Here is a 27,887-nt window from a genome sequence, read left to right on the forward strand (position 1 = left end):
ACAGCACACAGGAAGTAGAATTCAAGAGTCGGGTGAAAAAACACTAGGGACTCAGAAGGGGCAAGTCCAGTTCCGCGGTTACGTACGCTTTCAGGGAGTCTGCAGTGTTTCTATTTGGGGGCCTCCCTCGCCAGTTCCTACTCCAGTGGAGGTGTCTTCTTCTTAGCCAGCTCTCGCCTCCTTATACGGTGTCCCCAGAACTATGGCCGAATACTCGTATGTGAAGTCTACCAAACTCGTGCTCAAGGGAACCAAGGCTAAGAGGTAAGGCCAAAGTTTGTGCGGGAGACTCTGGCTCTTTTCTGACAGCACTCCGCTCTCGCCTCCCCTCCCCCGTAGATAGTCTCACGGAAGCCTTAGAGGGCTGTTGTTCAGGCTCCCAGCGCTTGGGCCTGGCCTCTGGTCCCGGCTGGACTGATGCTGTGACTCAGTTCCGGGCGCCTGTAAGGAGCTGGAGAGACAAGCCGCCCGAGACGCGCCCTGACTGTCGCGCCTTCAAAAGGCAGGAGACAGGAGAGCGACACCACTAGCCCAGGAGCCACAAGTTTGGGTCCCTTAATAAGGCCCCCCTCCAGACCTCCGCATGATGCGTCCGCCTTAGTCTGATGACGTATGTCATAACAATAACTTCCTTTATTAGGGATAATTTCACCATTGTTTCCCTCCCCCCTAAAAAAAGTCCTTAAGTTTTAAATACAATATGCAGGTGTGGGTTTTGATAGCGGTAACGGCTCAAATCTGGATTACCACCAGTTACTAGTTTTGTAGTTTGTGGCAAGTTCGGTAATATTCTTGAGCTTCCACTTACTCATTTATTAGGAAAGATTAATGTTACTATAAAAGAATTATTATGAGGGTTAAATGAGATAATATGTACAGTAAGTAGAGCCAGAGGCAAGGAGAAGGTCGTAGTGGTGATTTATGATTATTGGGTTTTTAGGAAAAGGTATCGGCCCACTCATATCCCCACCTCTCTTTTTACTGATAGATTTGCTCAGAGTTGATTATTCATACAAATGTTAACCATTTCAGCGTGTCTCAGTGATAGTTTTTGGTACTTTTAGGTAAGATGAAAGAAAGCGTTAAGGAGCAAACTGAAGCCACTGCCCTTGAGAACTCTGCCTACGGGTCTGGAATCACACAATTTATCCTGAATAAATCTGAAACTTGTACTGTCTGAATTTATAGGAGAGGGGGCGAGTTAGCTTCTGAAAGTTTACGTTTTGATGAAAATACAAACAAATGTCTTTAAATTATCACAACCATAAATCATTATTAACACACATAGAGCAGTTTCTGTGTGCCAAGAACTATTCCAAGCATTTTCAGTATAACTTTTTTAAACCACCCTGTTTTTTTAAATTACTGATATATAATACATGTATCATAAAATTCACCCTATAAAGTACAATTTTGTGGGTTTTAGTGCGCTCACAAAGTTCACCACTATCAAGTTGCCAACAAACATTTTTATCATCTCAGAAGGAAACCCCATAATGATTAGCGTCCACTCTTCCCCTAGTCCCTGGCAACCACTAGTCTGCTTTCTGCCTATAGCAGTTTGCCTCTTCTGAGTATTTCATATAAATGGAATCATACAGTATGTGGTCTTTTGTATCTGGTTTCATCTATGTTGTAGCATGTATCAGTACTCTTATTTTTATGGCTGAATAATATTCCATTGTATAGATATAACACATTTTGTTTTTCCATTCATTAGCTGATGGACATTTGGGTTGTTTCCACTTTTTGGTTCTTATGAATAATGCTGTTTTGACTATCCTAATAAAATTTTTGTGTGAATATGTGTTTTCATTTCTCTTGGATATATACCAGGAGTAAATTGTTAGGTCGTATGGTAACTCTGTGTTTAACTTTTTGAAGAACCCCAAACTATTTTCTAAAGTGGTTATACCGTTTTACATTTTCACCAGCAACATATGAAGGTACACATCATCTCTTAATCCTCACAGTAACCTTAAGAGCGTAGCTAAATTATTATCCTCATTTTACAGGTGAGAAACTGACAGAGATAAAGTAAATTTTCCAAAAGTCACAGAGCTAAGAAATGACAATATCAAGATTAAAAAGGCAGTCTGGCTCCGGAACCTGTTCTCTTAACTATAACACAATACATAAGGATCAGAAGTGATTTCTCAATATTAGAAGAGAGTATATCACGTAGATAACTGTAAATCAATAATTCATAAATCTGTGTACAGCTTAAAAGATTCTTCTAAGTTTGCATCTTGTGATACTTAACATCAAATCAGTATTTCTAAACTCATCTATATAAATTACCTCCTGCAGTAAAAAGAAAAAGAGCAAAGAGAAGAAGAGAAAAAGAGAAGAAGATGAAGAAACTCAACTTGATATTGTTGGTAAGTTTTCTGTACTTTATTCTGAGAAAAGTTAACATTGGTTGAGATGCCTTTAAAAGTATTTTCCTAGTTAGGGATAGGTAGTTCAAAGAAAGTCAAGAGAACTTGTGGCCTATACATAGTTTTCTTAAAGTGTTCAATATTATTTAAAGTTATAGATTCCTTTTATTGTCTGCACAGTAGATGTGACTGATGCCTTTTTTCATCATCAGGACTAGGCATGGAGAGAAGAAATATAGCTCTCTGATTTAATAGATACCATCATTAGACTACTTAATAGGCCAGAGATTCTGAACATAATTTTAAAGGCCTGATATAGATAAATATTATTTAATTAAATATATTTCACAAATTATTTTCTTTGAACATGTATGCGGTTTTTAAAAGATTTTATTTATTTATTTGAGAGAGAGAGAGAGCATGAGGACAGGAAAGGGGAGAGGGAGAAGCAGACTTACACAGGGCTCGATCCCAGAATCCCGGGATCATGACCTGAGCTGAAGGCAGACCAAGCCACCCAAGAACCCCTGAACATGTATGCATTTTAATTGTAGAAGCCAGTGATATGTATGTCCCTAAAGGAACAGTAAAAATAATTCACAGTAAAAATATTTATTTTGTATCCTGTGAAATGAATGAAAATCTTAATTAAACAGAACAGAGAGCATCAAGATAGCCTGTAAATGGTACCAGAGATAAACTGACCCAAACACATTTAACCAGCCTGCTTTCTGACCCTTTCCACATCTGTACTTTAAAGCAGTTTTTTTTGTCTTTTAAAACTTGGCCACTTGAACAATTGTTGGAGAGGATGTGGAGAAAGGGGATCCCTCCTACATTGTTGGTGGCAATGCAAGTTGGTACAACCACTCTGGAAAACAGTGTGGAGGTCCCTTAAAAAGTTAAAAATTGAGCTACCCTATGACCCAGCCATTGCACTACTGGGTATTTACCCCAAAGATACAGACGTAGTGAAGAGAAGGGCCATATGCACCCCAATGTTCATAGCAGCTTTGTCCACAGTAGCTAAATCGTGGAAGGAGCCGAGATGCCCTTCAACAGATGACTGGATTAAGAAGTTGTGGTCCATATATACAATGGAATATTACTCAGCTATCAAAAAGAACAATTTCTCAACATTTGCTGCAACATGGACGGCACTGGAGGAGATAATGCTAAGTGAAACAAGTCAAGCAGAGAAAGACAATTATTATATGGTTTCTCTCATCTGTGGAACATAAGAACTAGGAAGATCAGTAGAAGAAGAAAGGGATAAAGAAAGGGGGAGGTAATCAGAAGGGGGAATGAAGCACGAGAGACTATGGACTCTGAGAAACAAACTTAGGGCTTCAGGGGGGGGTGGGGGAATGGGATAGGCTGGTGATGGGTGGTGGGGAGGGCACGTATTGCATGGTGCACTGGGTGTTACACGCAACTAATGAATCATCGAACTTTACATCAAAAACCAGGGATGTACTGTATGGTGACTAACATAGTAAAAAAACATTAAAAAAAAAAAAAAATAAAGTAGGTTCCATACCCAGCACTGAGTTCAACACAGGGCTTGAACTCAAGACCCTGAGATTGAGACCTGAGCTGAGATCAAGAGTTGGATGCTTAACAGATGGAGCCACCCAGACACCCCCTTATTAAGCATTTTCTTTTTTTATGGTGATTTGCTAGGGTAAGAGTAGCAAAGCTTTCAACTAGTAATGGGTTAAGACCATTACTTTGGCAAGGAGGTATCCTCACCTTGAATGTCACAGAACAAATCATCTACTGCTCAGATAGGAGGGATTTGCCTTGAACAAGACATTTCTGAAACCAGAGGTAAAGAAGAAGGGGTGAGTGCTATTGCAGGTAAATCTGTAAGCAAATCATTAAGGGGACTATAGGACAGGAGCTGCTGAGATTTTTTTTTCTCCTTTCAAACAATCATAGCAGTAAAAGTATGTACCAGTTCTAATATTACTACTAATATATTCCCAGTGCTTCCCTCAATCCTAAGCAGTGGTAAATGCCCAGTGAATGTTTTACACATGAATAAATCTTTCTAATATGTAAACTGAAAAAAAAAAAACCTTGGCCAGTCACATTTTGAAATTTCATAAATTTTGGTTCCTTTACATTTTATATGAAATGGTATAAAGATAATATTCTAGGGGCGCCTGGGTGGCTCAGTCGTTAAGTGTCTGCCTTCGGCTCAGGTCGTGTCCCAGGGTCTTGGGATCGAGCCCTGCATCGGGCTCCCTGCTCAGTGGGAAGCCTGCTTCTCCCTCTCCCACTCCCCCTGCTTGTGTTCCTCTCGCTGTCTCTCTCTCTCTGTCAAATAAATAAATAAAATCTTCAAAAAAAAATTTAAAAGATAATATTCTAGAAAATTTCACTTTTTTTTGAAATAGCAAATCAATTCTAAAGTTAGTGTAAATATCTTGGATAGATCTCTAGAGATGGAATTGCTGTGTCAAAGAATAGGTGGATATTTAACTATATAAGTAACCACCAAGAATTTTCTAAGGTGGTTGCACCATTTTATACTGCCACCAAGAAGTAATACAGTTCTGTTTTCAGTCTTCCCTCCCAGTCTGTGGTTTTACTTTTAATTTGCTTAAATGGTATTTTTCTGAAAGCAAAAGTTAGAATTCTTTTTTCAATTATAATAAAATTCACATACAACATAGTATTAGTTTTAGGTGTTGTACAACATAATGGTTTGATACATGTATATAGAAGTTTTTAGTTTTTATAAAACCCTATCTATTACTTTTTTTCTGTTACGGCTACCACCTTATATCTTCAATCTAAGAAATTGTTGCTTAATCCCAAGGTCATGAAGATATTCTTCCACATTTTCTTTAAGAGGCCTCAGTTTTAGTTTTTATATTAGATCTACGATCTGTCTGAAATTGATGTTTGGTCTGGGGTGAATTAGGGGTCAGTGTTCTTTTTTCATTTTTTCATATTGATACACAGTTTTCCAGCACCACTGTTGAATAGACTTTCCTTTCTCCATTGAACTGCCTTGATATCTCTGTCAAAAATCAATTGTCTTTATATGGGTTAGTATAATTTTGGACTCTGTTCATTTATTTGTCTGTTGTTCTGCTGATATATTTGTTTTGATTACTGTCACTTCATAATGTTTTGAAATCAGGTGAGGTCTTCAGGGTTCATCCATGTTGTAGCATGTGTCAGAATTTCCTTCCTTTTAAGACTGAATAATACTCCATTGTGTGTATATACAGCATTTCGTTTTTCCATTCATCTTTCAGTGAACACATGGGTTACTTCCACTTTTTGCCTATTGTGAATAATTCTGCTAGGAATATGGGTGTACAGATATCTCTTCAAGACTTTGCTTTCAGTTCTTTTGGGCATATACCTGGAAGTGGAATTGCTGGATCATATGGTAATTGTGTTTTTAATTTGGTGAGAATTGTTTTGCATAGTCGCTGTACCATTTTACATTCCCACCAGCAGTGCACAAGGGTTTCAATTTCTCCGTATCCTCACCAACATTTGTTATTTCTGGTTCTGTGATAGCAGCCATCCTAATGGGTATGAAATAGTATCTCATTATGGTTTCAGTTTGCATTTCCTCAGTGAATTGCAATATTGAGCGATTTTCATGTGCTCATTGGCCATTAATGTATCTTCAGCAGGCTCCATGCCTAGTACGGAGCCTGACTCAGGGCTCAGTCTTACAACCCTGAGATCACTACCTGAGCTGAAATCAAAAGTCGTATGCATAACTGACTGAGCAACTCAGGTGCCCCAAAAGATTTCATTTTGATGAGTCCAATTTGTCCAATTTTTCTTTTGTTGTTTGTGCCTTTGGTGTCATATCCAAGAAATGATCGCCAAATCCAATATTGTGAGGCTTCTATCATATGTTTTCTTCTAAGAGTTTTATAGTTTTAGCTCTTAAATTTAGGTCTTTGATCCATCTTGAGTTCATTTGTATATATGAACTTAGGTAGAAGTCCAACTTGATGTAAGTGAAAATTTTACTAATTTTTAATCGGGTATAAAAAGCCTTTCTTGTTTAGATGAATAGGAAATCTTGTGTGATGTGATAAACTGAATTTTTAAAAACTTTGTATTATGGAAATTTTCAAACTAATACATAAGTGAAGAGGAGAATATAAGGAATTTCCCATGTGTCCATACCCCCAGCATTTTTAATGATCATTATTTTGACAATCTTGTTTCACTTACATACTTGCCTACTCTGAGATAATATCCTATGCACAATTTTTTCTGGAGAATTTTAGGATTTATTTATTTTGTTTTAGAGAGAGTGTGTGTATGGGAGGAGGGGCAGAGGGAGAGGGAGAAAATCTCAAGCAGACTCCCGGCTGAGTGTGGAGCCTGCTGCGGAGCTCAGTCCCACGACCTTGAGATCATAACCTGAGCTGAAATCAAGAGCTGGTCACTCAACCAGCTGAGCTACCCAGGCGCCCTATTTTTTTCTGAAGAATTTTAAAGTAAAACACAGAATATTCTGTCATTCTACCCATTTATACATAAATGTACAAAGCCGATAAAGCAGTCTCACTCTCTTTCCTTCTGTTTCACTCTTTTATTTTTTTTAAAAAGATTTTATTTATTTATTTGACAGAGAGAGAGAGAGATTGGGAGCACAAGCAGGCAGAGGGAGAGGGAGAAGCAGGCTCCCCGCTGAGTGGGGAGCCCTGATGTGGGCTTCGATCCCAGGACCCTGGGATCATGATCTGAGCTGAAGGCAGACGCTTAACTGACTGAGCCACCCAGGCACTCTGCTCTCTGTTTTAATACGTAAGAGTATATCATTATCAGACCTAACAGTTCCTTAATATCATCTAATATCTTATCAATGACTGACACATATCTCCTTTAGCTAACATACAATTTAGCTTCATAATCAACAGTGAAAATCTGAAAGCTTTTCCTCTAAGATCAAGAATAAGACAAGGATACCTACTCTTGCCACTTTTATTTGACATAGTATTGGCAGCCCTAGCCAAAGCAATTAGGCAAAAAAGAAAGAAAGAAAAGGCATCCAAATCAGAGAGGAAGAAATAAAACTGTCACTGTGGGCAGATGACATGATCTTATGTACTGAAACCCTAAAGACTCCACCAAAAAACTGTTAGAACTAATAAATGAATTCAGTAAAGTTGCAGGATATAAAATCAACATACAGAAACTTGTTGTATTTCTATACATTAATATTGAATTATCAGAAAGAGAAATTAAGAAAAATAATCCCATTTACAATTGTACCAAAGAGAATAAAATGCCTAGGAATAAATTTAACCAAGGATGTGAAAGACTTGTACATTGAAAAGTATGACATTGATAAAAGAATTTGAAGAAGACACATATAAATGGAAAGATATTCCATGTTCATAGATCAGAAGAATTAAATTGTTAAAATACTCATACTACGTCAAAGCAATTTACAGATTCAGTGCAGTCTCTATCAAAATTCCAGTGGCGTTTTTCACAAATAATAAACAATCCTAAATTTGTAAGGAACCACAAAAGACTCCAGATAGCTAGCAGTCTTCAGAAAGAAGAACTAGGCTGGAGGTACCACACTTTCCTGATTTCAAACAATATTACAAAGATATACTAATCAGAACGTTTGATATTAGCATAAAAACAATACATCAATAGAAAAGAACAAAAAGCCCAGCAACAAACTGATGCAATAAACACAGGAGTGCATCTGTCTTTTCAAATTAGTGTTTTCATTTTCTTTGGGCAAATACCCAGTAGTGGAATTACTGGATCATGTGGTAATTCTATTTTTAATTTTGTGAGGAAACTCCATACTGTTTTACACAGTAGCTGCACCAATTTGCATTCCCACCAACAGTGCACAAGGATTCCTTTTTCTCCACAGCTTCTCCAGCACTTGTTATTTGTCTTTTTTTAATTTTAGCCATTCTTACAGGTGTAAAGTAATATCTCATTGTGGTTTTAATTTGCATTTCCCTGATGACTAGTAATGTTAAACATTTTCTATGTGTATGTTGGCCATCTCTGTGTCTTATCTGGAAAAATTTCTGTTCAGGTCCTCGACCCATTTTTTAATTGGATTATATGGTGTTTTTGGTGTTGAGTTGTATAAGTTCTTTATAAAGTTTGGATATTAACCCCTTATTGGATATATCATTTGCAACTAGCTTCTTCTACTCAGTAGGTTGTCTTTTTGTTTTGTTGATGATTTCCTTCACTGCACAAATGCTTTTTATTTTGGTGTAGTCTTAATATAATTTTGCTTTTGTTTTCCTTTGCCAGAGCAGACATATCTAAGAAAAATGTTTCTACGGCCGAAGTCAAAGAATCAGGAGGGATACTGCCTATGTTTTCTTGTAGAAATTTTATGGGTTCAGGTCTCACATTTAGGTTTTTAATCTATTTTGAATTTATTTTTGTGTATGGTATAAGAAAGTGGTGCAGTTTTCCCAGCACCATTTGTTGAAGATCGTCTTTTCCCCATTTTAAATTCTTGCTTCTTTGTCATAGATTAACTTACCATAAAAGGGTGGGTTTATTTCTAGACATTCTGTTCTGTTCCATAGATTTGTATATCTGTATTTATGCCAGTACCATAATGTTTTTAGTACTATAGCTTTGTAGTATATCTTGAAATCTGGGATTGTGATACCTCCAGCATTATTCTTTTTCAAGATCGCTTTGGCTATTTGGGATCTTTTGTGGTTCCATACAAGTTTTAGGATTATTCTAGCTCTGTGAAAGTTTTATTGGTATTTTAATAGAGATTGTATTGAAACTGCAGCATGAGTAGGCAGATGCCTGAAATAGGTGAAGAGGAATTAAGAGTAAACTTGTCTTGATGAGCACTGAGAAATGTATAGAATTGCTGAGTCATTATATTGTACATATGGGACTAATGTTAACACTATGTTAATTATATTTGAATTAAAAAAATGAATAAAAAAAGGAACCCATTTCTGTTCATGTACATAGAGTACATAGTTTCTGCTCATTTTGTTTCTAATCTAAAATCATGGTTAAGAATGCTATGCTAGATCATAAAAAAGAATGAAATCTTGCCATATGCATTGTAATGGAGCTAGAGAGAATTATGCTAAATGAAATACGTTAGAGAAAAACAAATACCATATGATTTAATTTATATGTGGAGTTCAGGAAACAAAACAGATGAATATAGGGAAGAAGACAGAGAGAGAGAGAGAAACCAGAAAACAGACTCTTAACTATAACAAACTGAAGGTTGCTGGAGGGGACATGAGCGGGAGATGGGTTAAACGGGTGAAGGGTATTGAGGATGGCACTTGTGATGAGCAGAGTGTTGTAAGTGATGAATCACTACATTCTATACCTGAAACTAATATTACTATTATGTTAACGAACTGGAATTTAAATAAAAACTTGAAAAAATAAAAATACTGTGCTACAAAGTCTTTCTGGAAGATACGTAAGAAACAGATTATAATAGTCATTGCCTCTGGAGGGCAGTCATGGATGGCTGGGGAGGGAATGGAAGATACTGTTCTCCATCATTTTGTGCCTTCACATGCACTGCTGTATTATATTTTGAAAAGAATGTAATCTTGATTGTGGGTGGTGGTCCCTATATCTATACACATACATACAAACATACAAATGATTATATGTAAAACTGATGAAATTTGAGTAAGGTTCACAGTTTGTATAAAGGGTAGTTTCCTGTTTTTGACATTGTACTTTAATTATGTAAGATGTTGCTACTGGGAGAAGTGAGTAAATGATATATGAGATCTCTCTGTATTACTTCTTACAACTGCAAAATAAAAAGTTTTAAAAAACAAGTTATAACAACAACAAGTAAGAACCTTGTGTCAAATCTAAAATACAAATTTAAATATTGGTTTTATTTTTTAGGAATCTGGTGGACAGTAACAAACTTTGGTGAAATATCAGGAACCATAGCAATTGAAATGGATAAAGGAACCTACATACATGCCCTTGACAACGGACTTTTTACACTGGGAGCTCCACATAAAGAAGGTTTGTGTCTAGTAGAAGCAATGGAAGGGAAAAGACCATTTAAAGTATATATTTTAGGGAAGTCTGGGTGGCTGAGTTGGTTAAGTGTCTGCCTTTGGTTCAGGTCATGATCCCAGGGATTGAGTCCCTCATTGGGCTCCTTGCTCAGCAGGGAGCCTGCTTCTCCCCTGCCTGCTGCTCCCTCTGCTTGTGGTCTGTCTGTCTGTCTCTCTCAAATAAATAAAATTGTTTAAAAAAAAAAAAGTATGTATTTTATGACATTCATTCACTTAGGCCAAATTCTAACTAATCTCAAGTATATTCCAAAGGAATAAATCTATTGCATTTGACTCTTCCCCTTTTTTCCTTCCTTAATATTTACCAATTATTGGCAAATCCCTCTCTCCAGTGTAAGCATGTGAAAACATTCTTTATGGTTCAAGAGTATCAGTTGAAATCAAAAGCAACATGAATAATTGAAATTGAAAGGGAAACCTAGTTGAGTCAAAGATTTGATTCCTTTATTCTTTAGATCTTTTGCCAAAACTAATCTGGAGCATTTTTAACAATTTGAAGTTTTGTTATTCCTTCTAGCCCATCAGAATAAGCACTAGTGAGACATGAAATAATCAGAAGATAAAAAACAGTATCTTTTAGTATGATTGTCCATCCCTTGAATAAGTTAAAGCATTTAGTTTTTAAAATATTAAATGATTATTTGTCTATGTACTGAGTGCATTTTAAAACATAAAAAGAAAAAATAAATATCATGCTGACTTACCTATTAAGTATGTAAAACTAACACTGTAGTTATAAGAAGATAAAGTAGATCTTGATACTCTAATCTGAATAGTGTATTATGATTATATCAAAATATTATAATATTCTTACATTTAATTTAATTTTATTTTTTTTATTTTTTTATTTTTTTTAAAGATTTTATTTATTTATTTGACAGAGATAGAGATAGCCAGAGAGAGAGGGAACACAAGCAGGGGGAGTGGGAGAGGAAGAAGCAGGCTCATAGCAGAGGAGCCTGATGTGGGGCTCGATCCTGGAACGCCGGGATCACGCCCTGAGCCGAAGGCAGGCGCTTAACCGCTGTGCCACCCAGGCGCCCCATCTTACATTTAATTTTAAAAGAAAACTTTCTAAAAGCTTAAGACTATCTTTATGTGTATATTTGTAACAAATGTCAAATTTATTTCAAAATGTTTTTTTTCTCCTATAGTTGATGAGGGCCCTAGTCCTCCAGAGCAGTTTACAGCTGTCAAATTGTCTGATTCCAGGTAAGTAAGTTGAACTGTAATTAATCACCTTTTATTTTTTTAATTTAATTTTATTCACTGAAAATTTTCTATATGTAGCTAATTAATTAAGCTAACTTAATTCCATAGACCAATTTTGATGTAAAAAGCAAAACAATCTTTTTGAAAGTATATTTTGTGACATTTAAAAAATATAACATTTATATATGCTGTATTTAGGTATTATTAAATTTCATTTGCAGCAACTATGTCTTTGAAAGAGAATTAAAGCTCCAAATAAAAACATACACTGTGTTTCCTTGCAATATATAATACTAGGCAAGAAAAAAATGAGTATTAATAATGTCCCAGACCAAATAAGATATAGTTAGAAAGATATGTAAAGAAAACAGACATAAGACAAAACCTGGTCTGATGTTGCTGTGATATGTAAACTCACTTGTCAGAAGTCAAGAGATAAACAAGAAGATAGAAGAAAGGAATGTTATTAAAATTATTAAAATCAGTAGAGAATGTTACATAGTCATGAAGACCAAAAGAATATTTTATTTCCTAATTTTTACAATCATCTTGTAAGCTGACCTTTTTTATTCTCACAGTGCAAAAGTACAGAATGATACTTTGGGTAGTGCATACAAAAACTGAATTGCATCAACATGATAATGATTTGTATTATACTATCATTAACCTGTAAATGAATATAAAATCAGTCCCTTGGCATCACAAGGGGTTGGTAAGCTAAAAGTTAGGAATCATATTTTTTTCTTTAAAAAAATCACATTAAGATTATCATTCCTATACTTTGGCCGTACGTATAGTGAAAGACTTTTTTTTTTTCAAGATTTTATTTATTTACTTCGGAGAGAGCGAGCCAGCACTAGGGGTTGGGAGGGAGAAACAGACTCGCTGCTAAGCGCAGAGCACAGAGCCTGACTATGGGGCTTGTGGGGCTTCCATCCCAGGACCACAGGATCATGACTTGAGCTGAAGTCAGACACTTAACTGACTGAGCCACCCAGGTACCCCTGAGAGACTTTTAAAGAATAAAAGCAGCAGAAGAAAAATCAATAAATGCAAACTTCTTTACAGTTGAAAACAAAAAATATTTAATTAAATAGGCAAATGAGGAAAATATTTGCAACAACGTTAACAGGCAATGAGTTTTTATTCTTTATATTTATGTACGGGATTCATAACACTAAGTAAAACAGTAAGATACCAATAGAAAAATGGACAAAAAGATAACTTAAAAACTAAAAAGGAAAGGAAGTACAAATGTCACTTACAATGGTTAAAATATAAATTAAGTGGGATACTATTTTTCCTGTATCTGATATTCTGATTTTTTCACAAAAAAGGTATAATGTTAATAGATCCATGGTGAAATGATACTCTTCTGATTTGAGGTGAGAATGTTAAATTGATTCAGATTTTTTCTGGAAAGCAATTTGACAGCATGTAATAGGAGCTTTATAAGTACAGTATGAAATTACATATATAGACCTACACTGTCCGATATAGTAGTTACTAGCCACATGTGGCTTTTGAAAATTTGGACTATGTATGGCTAGCCTGGATTTTTATACACACACACATTATTTTTATTATCCATATTTAATTTTCTTTCTCTCAGTTTTTAACATTTCCTTTTTGTTAATCTAAAGAATTGCCCTGAAATCTGGCTACGGAAAATACCTTGGTATTAATTCAGATGGACTTGTTGTGGGGCGTTCAGATGCAATTGGACCAAGAGAACAATGGGAACCAGTCTTTCAAGATGTAAGTGCTATTATTGTTCATAAAAGCTGCTTGTCAATGTAAGATACAGTCCTTAACAGTCAATGAGAATATATATTCTAAAACCCAAAAAGGTAGAACGTGCAATAATTAAATTGAAGAAAACCAATACAAACTCATAACCTTAAAAAAGTCTTGAAAAACAGTGCAACACAGCAAAAGAAATAACAAAGTGAAAAGACAACCAATAGGATGAGAAAAAATATTTGCAAACCATATTTCTGATAAGGGGTTAATATCCAAAATATATAAAGAGCTGATACAATTCAGTAGCAAAGAAACAAATAACCCAATTAAAAAATGGGCAAAAGACCTGACTAGACTTTTTTTCCCAGAGAAGATATACAAAAGGTCAACAGGTACAAGAAAAGTTGCTCAATATCACCAGTCATTAGAGAATTCCAAACCAAAAGCACAATAAGGTATCACTCCCTGCCTGTTAGAATGGCCGTCTTTAAAAAGAGGAGCTAAATGCTTGAAGGATGGGGAGAAAAGGGAAGGCTCATGCACTGCTGGTGGGAATGCAAACTGATGCAGCCACTGTGGAAAAAATAAGGAGGTTCCTCAAAAAATAAAAAATAGAATTATTTTAAGATCCAGCAATCCCAGTTGTGAGAATATATCCAAAGGAAACCAAAAAACTAAATTGAAAAAATATCTGCACCACTGTGTTCCTGGTGGTATTACTTACAAGAGCCAAAATATGGAAACAACCTAAATGTCCATTGATAAATGGCTAAAGTTGTGGTATATACACATGCAATGGAATATTATTCAGCCGTAAAAGATGAGTAAATCTTGCCATTTGCAGCAACATGGATGGACCTTGCTAAGTGAAATAAGTCAGAGAAGGACAACTGTATGATCTCACTTAATATGGAATCTTCAAAAATGAAAACAAACGAAAACTCAGAAAAAGACATCAGACTTGTGGTTGGTTACCAGAGTGGTAGATGTTGGGATTAGGAATTAGAGGAAGAAGGTGATCAAAAAAGGTAACTTCCAATTACAAGATAAATAAGTGCCATGGATATAATGTATAGCATGATTACTACAGCTAATGCTACTGTATGATATATAGGAAAGCTGATAAGAGAGTAAATCCTGAGTTCTCATCACAAGGAAAAAAAAACTGTTTTCTTTTTGTGCTTTCTTCTTACTGTTAACTGCATGAGATGATGGATGCTAGCTAAAACTTATTAAGATCATCATTTCACAGTAAGTGTTAAGCCAAACCATTGTGCTGTATACCTTAAGCTTACGCAGTGATTATGTCAGTTATATCTCAGTAAAACTGGGGGAGGAAATCATTCAACAAAAATAGCAGTAGTACCTCTGCCCACCATCATTTCTGTCCACATAAAAACACCCCTCTGACATTGATTCTTAAAGTTCTTTTTTTTTTTTAAGATTTTATTTACTTATTTGACAGAAAGAGAGACATCCAGCAAGAGAGGGAACACAAGCAGGGGGAGTGGGAGAGGAAGAAGCAGGCTCCCAGCGGAGCAGGGAGCCTGATGCGGGGCTCGATCCTAGGACCCTGGGATCACGCCCTGAGCCAAAGGCAGATGCTTAACGACTGAGCCACCCAGGTGCCCCTGATTCTTAAAGTTCTGAGTAGTAAACTCAAAAGCACCAAAAGCTAGCTCTTACATATTTTTATATTTTCTAATTATGAAGAAAATTTTACTTAAAACACTATTATTTGAGTAAATTACTTGCATTATATAATTTTTTATTGTCTTAAAAGCTAAATTATTTTTCAAACAGAACTAAGTCAGTTAGGGGCGCCTGGGTAGCGCAGTCGTTAAGCGTCTGTCTTCGGCTCAGGGCGTGATCCCGGCGTTCCGGGATCAAGTCCCACATCGGGCTCCTGGGCTGGGAGCCTGCTTCTTCCTCTCCCTCTCCCCTGCTGTGTTCCCTCTCTCGCTGGCTGTCTGTCTGTCACATAAATAAATAAAATCTTTAAAAAAAAAAAAAAAGAAGTCAGTTAAATCCTTAATAGATCTTTAAGGCTTAAGGAAACAATTCTATTTCATCTAGTTAGAGTTTAGTCCTACTCATAGAATATACTAAAAATATTTATTGGGTTATTTTTGAGTAGTAAGATTATAGGTGATTTTGGTTTTCTTTTCTGTATTTTTTTTATTTTCTATGTTTTCTCCACATTCTTTTTACTGATTACTTTTACACTTGGGGCTAAGGGATGGAATTAATTTCATTCTCAAGACCTAAGAATTCTTTTGCAGTAGTCTTGTAACTTTTTTGTTATTATTTTGTTTTATACAGGGAAAAATGGCTTTATTGGCCTCAAATAGCTGCTTTATTAGATGCAATGAAGCAGGTGATATAGAAGCAAAAAGTAAAACAGCAGGAGAAGAAGAAATGATAAAGGTAATCATGACATCTTTCTTCTTTTAAAATTTTTTTCTTTTTCATTTTTCTGTAGACTAATACATGTCACATATGTGATGTGACTGTATCTCTTAAAAATGTTGAGTAGTCATTTACTTTCACTTTAAAGAAGTAATGCATATTTTTTATACTATGCTCCAAATAAGCTTTATTATAAAAAGCTTGATTATAAATCCTATAACTGATGGTTTGTTTGTACCATGTGGTAGAGAAATAATTATATCTTACCTCCATGTATTAGTATCCTCTTCTGAGTAGTTTCACATGTTTTGTAGGACTCTATTTTCTTTTTTTTTTCTTGCTTGAATTTTAAAATTTAATTTTTTAAATAGGTATGTTCACATGGTTCAAAATTTTAAAAATACAAGCATATAAAGACATGACTTGCATCTGTCTATAGCCTATCAGAGTTTTTAAATAAAAATATATGTTGATAATTTCCTACTTTTTTACGATAAAGTTAGGTTCCTGCATATATTCCTTTAGACCTTGATTATTTTTTCCTTAATACTTTTATCTTGGAGATTTTCCCTTACCACTATGTAGAAAAATTTTCTCTTTTTTGACAGCTATAGAATATTCCATTATAGGGATATGCCATAATTTATTTAATCAGTTCCTCATAAATGCAAATTTAGGTTACTTCCAGTCTTTTAGAAACAGTGCTGTAACACATAACTTTGATTATGCATCATTCTGTACGTGTGCAGGTATATCTGAAGATAAATTCCCAAAAGCAGAATTATAAGGTGTATGAAAAATGTTAGTTATCAATTACATTAAAAGCAAAAAACAAAAACCACAAATCAAAACAGAAGCCAGTAGCTGCAGGTATTCTGTTGAATGTGACACATGCACTGTCTTCTTGAATCTTCATAAAGTTCCTGTGAGGTACCTATTTTAACTTTACCAATGAGGAGAGAGCCTTTGAGCCTCCTTACATCCTCACCTGTTGTAATCAGTTATGAAACTCACACAGGTACTTATGATAGAGACAGGATGTGTACCCAGGCCCAACTGACTGGAAACTACTCTGACACTCCATACCATACTGCCTCTCAGGAAACAGGTCATTAGAAAAATGCTGGTGGATTTCTCACTTACCAGAAGTATGATTTTTGAAGACAATGCAAATAAAATACAGTACTTTGCACTTTTATGGGAAAAAACAAAACAAAACACTGTGCTGTATTTAATTACAACTGTTTTTATATGAAGTATCTGTCACAGTTTCCCTGGGTCTGTTTGGTTAATTAAGTACCTAGAAGCTCTGAGCAGTGATAATCCAGAACTCTGTCCACCTTGCATTTTACTTCATAGGCTCTGCTAGTCTTATCAGCCATCCACCTTATAGCCTATCAGGACACATTCCCTCCTGCCGAAAGTAGTAGTATTGTCACAGGCCCTGGCCAGTAATGTCCCCAGGTCTGCTGAGACCCTGCTAGCCAAACCTGTCACACAGGTAGCACTGGCACTGCCTTATTGGTCACCACTTTCTAAGCAGCCTTGGAATTGGACTCAGAGCACAAAGATCCTTGGAGATGAAAATTATGTCCTTTGGGTTGCAAATTGCCAGTTCCTGGGGCCTGAATTCTGTCCCCTTCTTGCCCCACTCAGTGGATCCCAATTGCTATATCAATTTATGGCATTGTGATAGTAAATATCTGTCACAACTTACAAGGATATAAGGAAGAGTGGATTCCAGTTAAGTAAAAGTGAGCTGTGTCATGTTAAAAAGTTTTAATGGATTTGGGAATAGCTATGCAAATTAAAATAGCTACTATCTTAAACTTTCAGTGTTATAAAATAAACACTATCTATAGGGGTAATTTGGATATTTACTTTGAGGCCAAAATTAATCAAATTATTGCCTAATTGCTCAGCAGAACCTGATCTATAAAATGTCTTTCAAATAATTTTATCTTTTGTGTCTGATGCAAAGGCTCTAGAGAAACATAATAGCGATTATTTATATAAATTATACATATATAAATAAAAACATATCTAGAACCTGTCTTTTTCGGAATCTGATTGCTAAGTTGATTATTTTCTTTATTTGCATAAGAAATCACCTGGAGGGTTCTTAGAAAATAAGTAAAGTGGGGAAGGGGAAGAGACATGTATAACCTGTTAGGTTCTCATCTCAATGTCCAGATTAGATCCTGTGCTGAAAGAGAAACTAAGAAAAAAGATGACATTCCAGAAGAAGACAAAGGAAATGTTAAACAGTGTGAAATCAATTATGTGTACGTATTCTTTTCCTTTTAGACCATACAGATTTGGCATTGAAGTACTTCTCAAGACACATAAAATAAAATACTGGAAGGACAAGAGGCAGCAAAAAATAGACTCTAGGACAAAGAACTAAGCTGAATACTTTTCTTTTCTCAGAGCTTCAGTTTTCCTAGTTACCCTGGCTGGCTTTCAAAGCTAAAGTCACTTGGATTAGTCTTTTCTCTCTGTTCATTAACAGAATGACTATAGGTTATCTGTACATAATGCCAACCAAATGCTGTTCCATAGCCAGGATTCAGGGACTCCAGCCAACATGCCTTAGTGGAAGTGGGGCTTCATAGTGCTGCCCAAATAACTGCCCTCTTCACAGAGGAGCGCTAAGGTCATCTTTGCAGTTGAAAAGCTGTATGTTTTTAAAGAAATACAATTAGTTTTTTTTAAATATATGAAAAAGTCTAAAAATATTTGTAAGTTCATAAGTAAACATGTATAATCAAAGTTTGAGATGATTTTCAAGAAAGGCATTTTCTTAACAGAAAGAAATTTCAGAGCTTCCAAGACCACAAACTTAAAATAAGTAAAGAAGACAGTAAAATTCTCAAAAAGGCCCGGAAAGATGGATTTTTGCATGAAACACTTCTGGACAGGTAGGCATATTTTTACTTATTTCCAACTATTTTCATTATCCAATAGAAATGGCATATATAACACCAATGTTCTTTTTTTCAATTATTACAGTTCTGCAATTTTTGTCTTCTAATTTGTGAACATAGTAATGTTACCTAAAAAGGACATCATAAGTCTGGGAAAAGATCACCCATGAAACAATATCTAAAAATAGCCAGGTTCCAAAAAGTTACATATTTTGTTATAAGACATTCAGGTTTAACTGAAACTCCTTCATAAATTTATTTAACATTATCTTTCTATAATTATTAGAACGGGGCTAGAAAGAAGTAGTTTAATTTCAAAATTTAGTGGGTTATAGTAGAACAGTACAGGTTCCTAAAACAGATAAAAACCGATCAGTTTAAAAATTTCTAAGTATAGGGGTTGGAGTTAAGATGGCGGAGGAGTAGGGGACCCCTTTTTCAGCCGGTCCCTTGAGTCGAGCTGGATAGGTACCAGACCAGCCTGAACATCCACGGAATCAGCCTGAGACGCAGGAAGATACATCAGGATCTCTACAAATGAACATCTCCAGGACTGAGTATTGAGGTACGAAGCGGGGAGCTGTGAAGCAGCGCACAGATATCGGAAGATAAACGGAAGGGGGAGGGAGCAACCACGTTCGGGCACCGGGAAGCGGTAGCCACCTGCATGGGGGAGCGGGCAGACTCGCAGACGGGCACCCTCGAGAGAGCAGACTGAGACCGTGAGCCGGGGAACGCATGCGACCAGACTGAGGGCCGGAGCTTCGGAGAGCACGGGAGCGGCTGGCGGTATTAGAAACACAAAGGACAGAGACGCGCCGGCCCTGGAAGTGAGGGCTGGGACGCCGGGTGTGGGCCGCACATCCCAGGATGCTGCAGGGTTGAGCAGCACCAACAGAAACAGAGTTAAAGTGGCCAGAACATCAGTGGAGAACGGTCCGCGATCCCTCTGTTCTGAGACAGAGGCTGAGATTCGGCCACTGCTGCTCTGACTCTCAGAAGAGGCATAGCACACCGCCAGGGAAAGCCGCCAGAGAACAAAAGCCTGGAAATACCGGCTCACAGTGTGCCTATCCCCATCCCCCCTCGCAGGGGACACAGAGACTCTACCCAAACAGGGTTGCCTGAGTATCAGCGCGGCAGGCCCCTCCCCCAGAAGGCAGGCTGAAAAATCAAGAAGCCCACATCCCTAAGATCCCTATAAAACAAGGGCATACGGCCTGGGTCCTGGTCAATAATTTGGGCTCTGGACAACCCCACAACCTCTCCTCATCAGAATGACGAGAAGGAGAAATCCCCCCCAGCGAAGAAAAGACAATAAGTCTGTGGCCTCTGCCACAGAACTAATGGATATGGATATAACCAAATTATCAGAAATGGAATTCAGAGTAACAATGGTCAAGATGATATGTAGACTCGAAAAAAGTATTAACGAAAATGTTAATGAGAATATAGAATCTCTAAGGGCGGAAATGAGAGCAAATCTGGCAGACATTAAAAATTCTATGAGCCAAATGCAGTCAAAACTAGAGGCTCTGACGGCCAGGGTGAATGAGGCAGAAGAATGTATCAGCGAATTGGAGGATGGGTTAGTAGAAGAAAAAGCTAAAATAGAATCTGGACTCAAAAAAATCCATGCTAAGGAATGTAGCTTACAGGAGATTACTGACTCAATGAAACGTTCCAATGTCAGAATCATCGGCATCCCCAAGGGAGTGGAGAAAAACAGAGGTATAGAAGAGATATTTGAACAAATTGTAGCTGAAAACTTCCCTAATCTAAGGGAAACAAACATTCGTGTCCAAGAGGCAGAGAGGACCCCTCCCAAGCTCAACCACGACAAACCTACAGCACGTCACATAGTGCAATTTGCAAATATTAGATCCATGGATACAGTATTGAAAGCGGCCAGGGCAAAGAAATTTCTCGTGTACCAAGGCAAAGGTATCAGAATTACGTCAGACCTGTCTACACAGACCTGGAATGAGAGAAAGGGTTGGGAGGGGCATTTTTAAAGCTCTTTCAGAGAAAAACATGCAGCCAAGGATCCTTTATCCAGCAAGGCTGTCATTCAGAATTGATGGAGAAATAAAGACCTTCCAGAATCGCCAGTCATTGACCAATTTCGTAACCACGAAACCAGCCCTACAGGAGATATTAAGGGGGGTTCTCTAAAAGTAAAAAGGCCCCAAGAGTGATACAGAACAGAAAGTCACAATCTATAGAAACAAAGACTTTACTGGCAACATGGCATCATTAAAATCATCTCTCTCAATAATCAGTCTCAATGTAAATGGCCTAAATGCTCCCATAAAACACCACAGGGTTGCAGATTGGATAAAGAGACATGACCCATCCATTTGCTGTCTACAAGAGACTCATTTTGAACCTAAAGATACATTCAGACTGAAAGTAAAGGGATGGAATACCATCTTTCATGCCAATGGACCTCAAAAGAAAGCAGGGGTAGCAGTTCTCATATCAGACAGATTGGATTTTAAACTAAAGACTATAGTTAGAGACACAGAAGGGCACTATATTATTCTTAAAGGATGTATCCAACAAGTGGATATGACAATTATAAATATATATGCCCCCAACAGGGGAGCAGCAAGATAGACAAGCCAACTCTTAACCACAATAAAGAGACATATAGATAAAAATACACTAATAGTAGGAGACCTCAACACTCCACTATTAGCAATAGACAGATTACCTAAGCAAGAAATCAGCAAAGAAACAAGAGCTTTGAATGCCGTACTCGACGAGTTGGACCTCGTCGTCTATATATCATAGATATATATCGAACACTACACCCCAGAACCAAAGAATACTCATTCTATTCTAATGCCCATGGAACATTCTCAAGAATAGACCATGTTCTGGGTCACAAAACAGGTCTCAACCGATACCAAAAGACTGAAATTATTCCCTGCATATTCTCAGACCACAACGCTCTGAAATTGCAACTCAACCACAAGGAAAAATTTGGAAGAAACTCAAACACTTGGAGACTAAGAACCATCCTGCTCAGGAATGACTCAATAAACCAGGAAATCAAAAATCAATTTAAACAATTTATGGAGACCAACGAGAATGAAAACACAATGGTCCAAAACCCATGGGATACTGCAAAGGCAGTCCTAAGGGGGAAATACATAGCCATCCAAGCCTCACTCAAAAGAATAGAAAAATCTAAAATGCAGTTTTTATATTCTCACCTCAAGAAGCTGGAACAGCAACAGAGGGACAGGCCTAATCCACGCACGAGGAAGCAGCTGACCAAGATTAGAGCAGAAATCAATGAATTAGAAACCAGGAGTACAGTAGAGCAGATCAACAGAACTAGAAGCTGGTTCTTTAAGAGAATCAATAAAATTGACAAACCGCTGGCAAGACTTATCCAAAAGAATAGAGAAAGGACCCAAATTAATAAGATTATGAATGAAAAAGGAGAGGACACAACCAACATCAATGAAATTAGAAGGATTATTAGAAACTTTTATCAACAGCTATATGCCAATAAATTAAGCAATCTGGAAGAGATGGAGGCCTTCCTGGAAACCTATAAACTACCAAGTCTGAAACAGGAAGAAATTGATTTTTTAAACAGGCCAATTAATTATGAAGAGATTGATTCAGTGATAAACAACCTTCCAAATAACAAAACCCCAGGCCTGGACGATTTTCCTGGGGAATTCTACCAAACATTCAAAGAAGAAATAATACCTATTCTCCTAAAGCTATTTCAAAAAATAGAAACGGAAGGAAAGCTACCAAACTCATTCTGTGAGGCCAATATTACCTTGATCCCCAAACCAGGCAAAGACCCCATCAAAAAGGAGAATTACAGACCGATTTCCCTAATGAATATGATGCCAAAATCCTCAACAAGATCCTGGCTAATAGAATCCAACAGTACATTAAAAGGATTATCCATCATGACCAAGTGGGATTCATCCCTGGGATGCAAGCGTGGTTCAACATTAGCAAATCGGTCAGCGTGATACATCATATCAACAAGAAAAGACTCAGGAACCACAGGATCTTCTCAATTGATACAGAAAAAGCATTTGACAAAATAACAGCATCCTTTCCTGATTAAAACCCTTCAGAGTGTAGGAATAGAGGGTACATTTCTCAATCTCATAAAAGCCATCTATGAAAAGCCTACAGCAAATATTATTCTCAATGGGGAAAAGCTGGAAGCCTTTCCCTTAAGATCAGGAACACGACAAGGATGCCCACTCTCGCCACTATTATTCAACATAGTACTAGAAGTCCTTGCAACAGCAATCAGACAACAAAAAGGGATAAAAGGTATCCAAATCGGCAAAGAAGAAGTCAAACTGTCTCTCTTCGCAGATGACATGATACTCTATATGGAAAACCCAAAAGAATCCACTCCCAAACTATTAGAAGTTATAGAGCAATTCAGTAATGTGATGGGATACAAAATCAATGCTCAGAAATCAGTTGCATTTTTTTTTTTTAAGATTTTATTTATTTATTCGACAGAGATAGAGACAGCCAGCGAGAGAGGGAACACAGGCAGGGGGAGTGGGAGAGGAAGAAGCAGGCTCCCAGCGGAGGAGCCTGATGTGGGGCTCGATCCCATAACGCTGGGATCACGCCCTGAGCCCAAGGCAGACGACTAACCACTCTGCCACCCTGGCGCCCCATCAGTTGCATTTCTATACACGAATAATGAGACTGAAGAAAGAGAAATTAGGGAATCCATCCCATTTACAATAGCACCAAAAACCATACGTTACCTTGGAATTAACTTAAACAGAGACGTAAAGGATCTATATTCTAGAAACTATAAATCACTCTTGAAAGACATTGAGGAAGACACAAAAAGATGGAAAAATATTCCATGCTCATGGATCGGAAGAATTAACATAGTTAAAATGTCCATGCTACCCAGAGCCATCTACACTTTCAATGCTATCCCGATCAAAATACTGAGGACATTTTTCAAAGAACTGGAACAAATAGCCCTTAAATTTGTATGGAACCAGAAAAGGCCCCGAATCGCCAAAGAACTGTTGAAAAGGAAAAACAAAGCTGGGGGCATCACAATGCTGGATTTCGAGCTGTACTACAAAGCTGTGATCACAAAGACAGCATGGTACTGGCACAAAAACAGACACATAGACCAATGGAACAGAATAGAGAACCCAGAAATGGACCCTCGGCTCTTTGGGCAACTAATCTTTGATAAAGCAGGAAAAAATATCCAATGGAAAAAAGACGGTCTCTTCAATAAATGGTGCTGGGAAAATTGGACAGCTACATGCAAAAGAATGAAACTTGACCACTCTCTCACACCATACACAAAGATAAATTCCAAATGGACGAAAGACCTCGATGTGAGACAGGAATCCATCAAAATTCTAGAGGAGAACATAGGCAGCAACCTCTACGACATCGGCCAAAGCAACCTTTTTCATGACACATCTCCAAAGGCAAGAGAAACAAAAGATAAAATGAACTTGTGGGACTTCATCAAGATAAAAAGCTTCTGCACAGCCAAGGAAACAGTCAAAAAAAACTAAGAGGCAGCCCACGGAATGGGAGAATATATTTGTAAATGATGCTACAGATAAAAGACTGGTATCCAAGATCCACAAAGAACTTCTCAAACTCAATACGCGAGAAACATAAATCATAAAATGGGCAGAAGATATGAACGGACACTTTTCCAATGATGACATACAAATGGCTAACAGACACATGAAAAAATGTTCAAAATCATTAGCCATCAGGGAAATTCAAATCAAAACCACACTAAGATACCACCTTACGCCAGTTAGAATGGCAAAAATTGACAAGGCAATAAACAACAATTGCTGGAGAGGATGTGGAGAAAGGGGATCCCTCCTACATTGTTGGTGGGAATGCAAGTTGGTACAGCCACTCTGGAAAACAGTGTGGAGGTCCCTTAAAAAGTTAAAAATTGAGCTACCCTATGATCCAGCCATTGCACTACTGGGTATTTACCCCAAAGATACAGATGTAGTGAAGAGAAGGGCCATATGCACCCCAATGTTCATAGCAGCATTGTCCACAATAGCCAAATCGTGGAAAGAACCGAGATGCCCTTCAACAGATGAATGGATTAAGAAGATGTGGTCCATATATACAATGGAATATTACTCAGCTATCAGAAAGAACGAGTTCTCAACATTTGCTGCAACATGGACGGCACTGGAGGAGATAATGCTAAGTGAAATAAGTCAAGCAGAGAAAGACAATTATCATATGATATCTCTCATCTATGGAACATAAGAACTAGGAAGATTGGTAGGGGAAGAAAGGGATAAAGAAAGGGGGGGTAATCAGAAGGGGGAATGAAGCATGAGAGACTATGGACTCTGAGAAACAAACTGAGGGCTTCAGAGGGGAGGGGGGTGGGGGAACGGGATAGACTGGTGATGGGTAGTAAGGAGGGCACGTATTGCATGGTGCACTGGGTGTTATACGCAACTAATGAAGCATCAAGCTGTACATCGGAAACCAGGGATGTACTGTATGGTGACTAACATAATATAGTAAAAAAACATTTAAAAAAAAGAAAATAATGCATTTAGTATGAAACAACATTAAAAAGTTAAATTTTAATTAAAGTATTTTAATGTAAGTGGTATGGCAATATAATAACCAAAATTGAGAGAACAATTTCTGAGTGTGAGTATATATTTAGTGGTTGACTATATATGGCATGTTTTACATAATTTTTATCATTTGTCTTTGTTTAAACAGGAGAGCCAAATTGAAAGCTGATAGATACTGCAAATGACCAGAACTGTGTTTCTTTCTTCTCCTGTTTGTTTTTTTCTGAATAAAATAATCAGTTAAAGTGTTTTTACAGAGCTCTTGAGCTGTTATGGAATTATTGCTGAACTAGTAGCTAGTTTAAACAAGATTAATCAAGAATAATCGAGATTCCCCATGGGTATACTTTTTAGTTAACTGCAGTGTTTCACATGGAATTGAAACAGAGTACACACTGAATATGCCATAGAATTTTCTAGATTTTCTGTCATAAAGCATGAGATGCTACTTTGTGAACCTTGTGTTTCTTGTGCAGCTTACAGAATCTCTTATTGCTTTACAGTCTTACTTTATATTACTTTATGCCATTGATGCTTAATTGGGACCTTTAAAAGGAAGTTAGAAGCTCCCAACTCAGTCAACAAGACTTTGATTCTGCCTTCTAAATGTTGCCCAAGTCACACAAGCCAGATATCAGACAAAGTGTCTGGGAAAAGAGAAAGAAATCAGGTATTAGGCAGTGGGATGGGAACAGGAAACATTACAAAAGAGGAGGCAGGCTCAGAACAGAGAATAAGAGTAAAATTGGGAAAATTCCCTACTTAGAGCAGTTTAGCCACAATGTATCTGTATGTAATGCTTTTGTCCTCACCTGTGGAAAAGGACCGGATAGGATGAGAACAGAACTATTAAAGAGGTTCAGATACCACATGTTGCTGAGGTCGGCTGTGTTGAGACACCTTTATTCCTAGCCTGTGTCTTTCTGAATTCCTGAACACAGTATTCCAGATGTCGTCTAACCCTGTGGAGTGTTCCAGAATCCAGGTCGTGTATCAGATGCCTGGGCTTCACCACTGGAAATTCGGCTTCAGAAGGACCAAGTCTGGCTGATGCATCTGTGTGTTTTTACGATTTCCTATTGATGATGCACAGCCAGGATTGAGACCTGACCTAAGGTGCCAGACCTGTCTAGTTCTCAGCCTTTGTATTCCATCAGTCACTAGCTCTGGAATTACACGGCCCCTCTACAGCAAGGAAGCTAAGCTACCAATATCAACCTTATAAAGGAGCTCTTGCTGTAAATCTAGTCCTAACTTGACATTCCCGTTTCAGTAGCTGGATATCCCCCCATCTTGTGTTCTTCTTCCTCTGATCCTTAGGCTAGGAACATGCTTACTACTCAGATCCGCCAAAGCAGTGGTTCTCAACCAGGGACTGATGTGCCTCTCAGAGGACATTGTACAATGTCTGGAGACATATTTGGTTGTCACAGCTGGGAGAGGGGGTGCTACTGGCATCTACAGGGTTACAGACTAGGAATGCTGCTAAACATCCCACAATGCACAGGACAGCAGCCCCCCACAACAAAGAATTTTCTAGCCCAAGATGCTAACAGCCAAGTTTCTGACACCTGCCCTAGGATCTCGTCTGTTCCCAGCTCCCAGCCCCTAAAAATAAACAGTAGTTCAAATTTATCACCTAAGGTACCTGTAGATTTTCAAGACCTACCCATAAAGATGCCAGCTTAGCAAGTCTAGGACTCTGTCCTAGAATTGACATTTTAAAGAGCAGACCAGGTAATTCTGAACCAAGTGATCTGAACTGTACTTTGAGAAACACTACCGTCAAGAGATTGAAGTCTTGCCTCCAATACTAGCTTGGTACCTGAGACTATCCGCCAGCTAACTGATTTCCCTGGGACAAGCATTCTGTCTGCCTCAATTTCTGAATATAGTGCATTCCTGGATTCCCTGTCACCATACTCACCCTCATGCTCCCCCAGGTCTTGTCCCGTTCCAGAAAGCAGAACTAATGACAGGTCTTGACAGTTGGGAACCTACAGATTAAAAATATGCACTGCCTGCCCTCATGGAGTTTATGCGCTACTGAAGGAGGACAGAAATAAAAAAATCGCAGGTAATAGAGAAGTGCTTCCCCATTTCTATCATTGCACTTTACCCCAACCCCCATTACAGCACTAAAGGTACTCTGGCAGAGTGACAGGAGTCAAGAATAAATCCATCTAAATATTGTCATCTGGTCCACACTTTTCTTCTCTTACAAAAGGATGTCATGAAAAACTTTTTCCCTTTTTTTTTTTTTAAGATTTTATTTATTTATTTGAGAGAGAGAGACAGCCAGCGAGAGAGGGGACACAGGCAGGGGGAGTGGGAGAGGAAGAAGCAGGCTCCCAGCAGAGGAGGCTGATGTGGGGCTCGATCCCAGAACGCCAGGATCACTCCCTGAGCCGAAGGCAGACGCTTAACGACTGAGCCACCCAGGCGCCCTGTGAAAAACTTTCTTTAAAGCACTGTCAAAATCGAGATGCATTCTGGTCAAGCATTCCCCTGATT

At 37.7% G+C, this 27,887-nt stretch overlaps 1 protein-coding gene across 1 annotated transcript; it reads left to right on the forward strand.

Moving 5' to 3' along the window:
• FRG1 (FSHD region gene 1) lies at window positions 1–25,631 on the forward strand. Its single transcript, XM_026508413.4, has 9 exons — window positions 1–264; window positions 2,311–2,381; window positions 10,281–10,406; window positions 11,617–11,674; window positions 13,318–13,432; window positions 15,740–15,844; window positions 18,020–18,111; window positions 18,637–18,747; window positions 25,522–25,631. Exons 1-9 carry the CDS (start codon window positions 203–205, stop codon window positions 25,556–25,558), a joined length of 777 nt encoding a protein of 258 aa, XP_026364198.1. The 5' UTR covers window positions 1–202; the 3' UTR covers window positions 25,559–25,631.
• Window positions 25,632–27,887: the final 2,256 nt, after the last annotated feature.

The sequence above is a fragment of the Ursus arctos genome, unplaced genomic scaffold, assembly GCF_023065955.2.
Source record: "Ursus arctos isolate Adak ecotype North America unplaced genomic scaffold, UrsArc2.0 scaffold_27, whole genome shotgun sequence".
NCBI lineage: Eukaryota > Metazoa > Chordata > Mammalia > Carnivora > Ursidae > Ursus > Ursus arctos.

Bases quoted from the DNA above. Each gene is read 5' to 3' on its own strand.
- FRG1 (XM_026508413.4), top strand. From the start codon at position 203: ATGGCCGAATACTCGTATGTGAAGTCTACCAAACTCGTGCTCAAGGGA. The intron at 265-2,310 runs GTAAGGCCAAAG...TACCTCCTGCAG, and splicing joins AAGGGAACCAAGGCTAAGAG to TAAAAAGAAAAAGAGCAAAG. The intron at 18,748-25,521 runs GTAGGCATATTT...TTGTTTAAACAG, and splicing joins CATGAAACACTTCTGGACAG to GAGAGCCAAATTGAAAGCTG.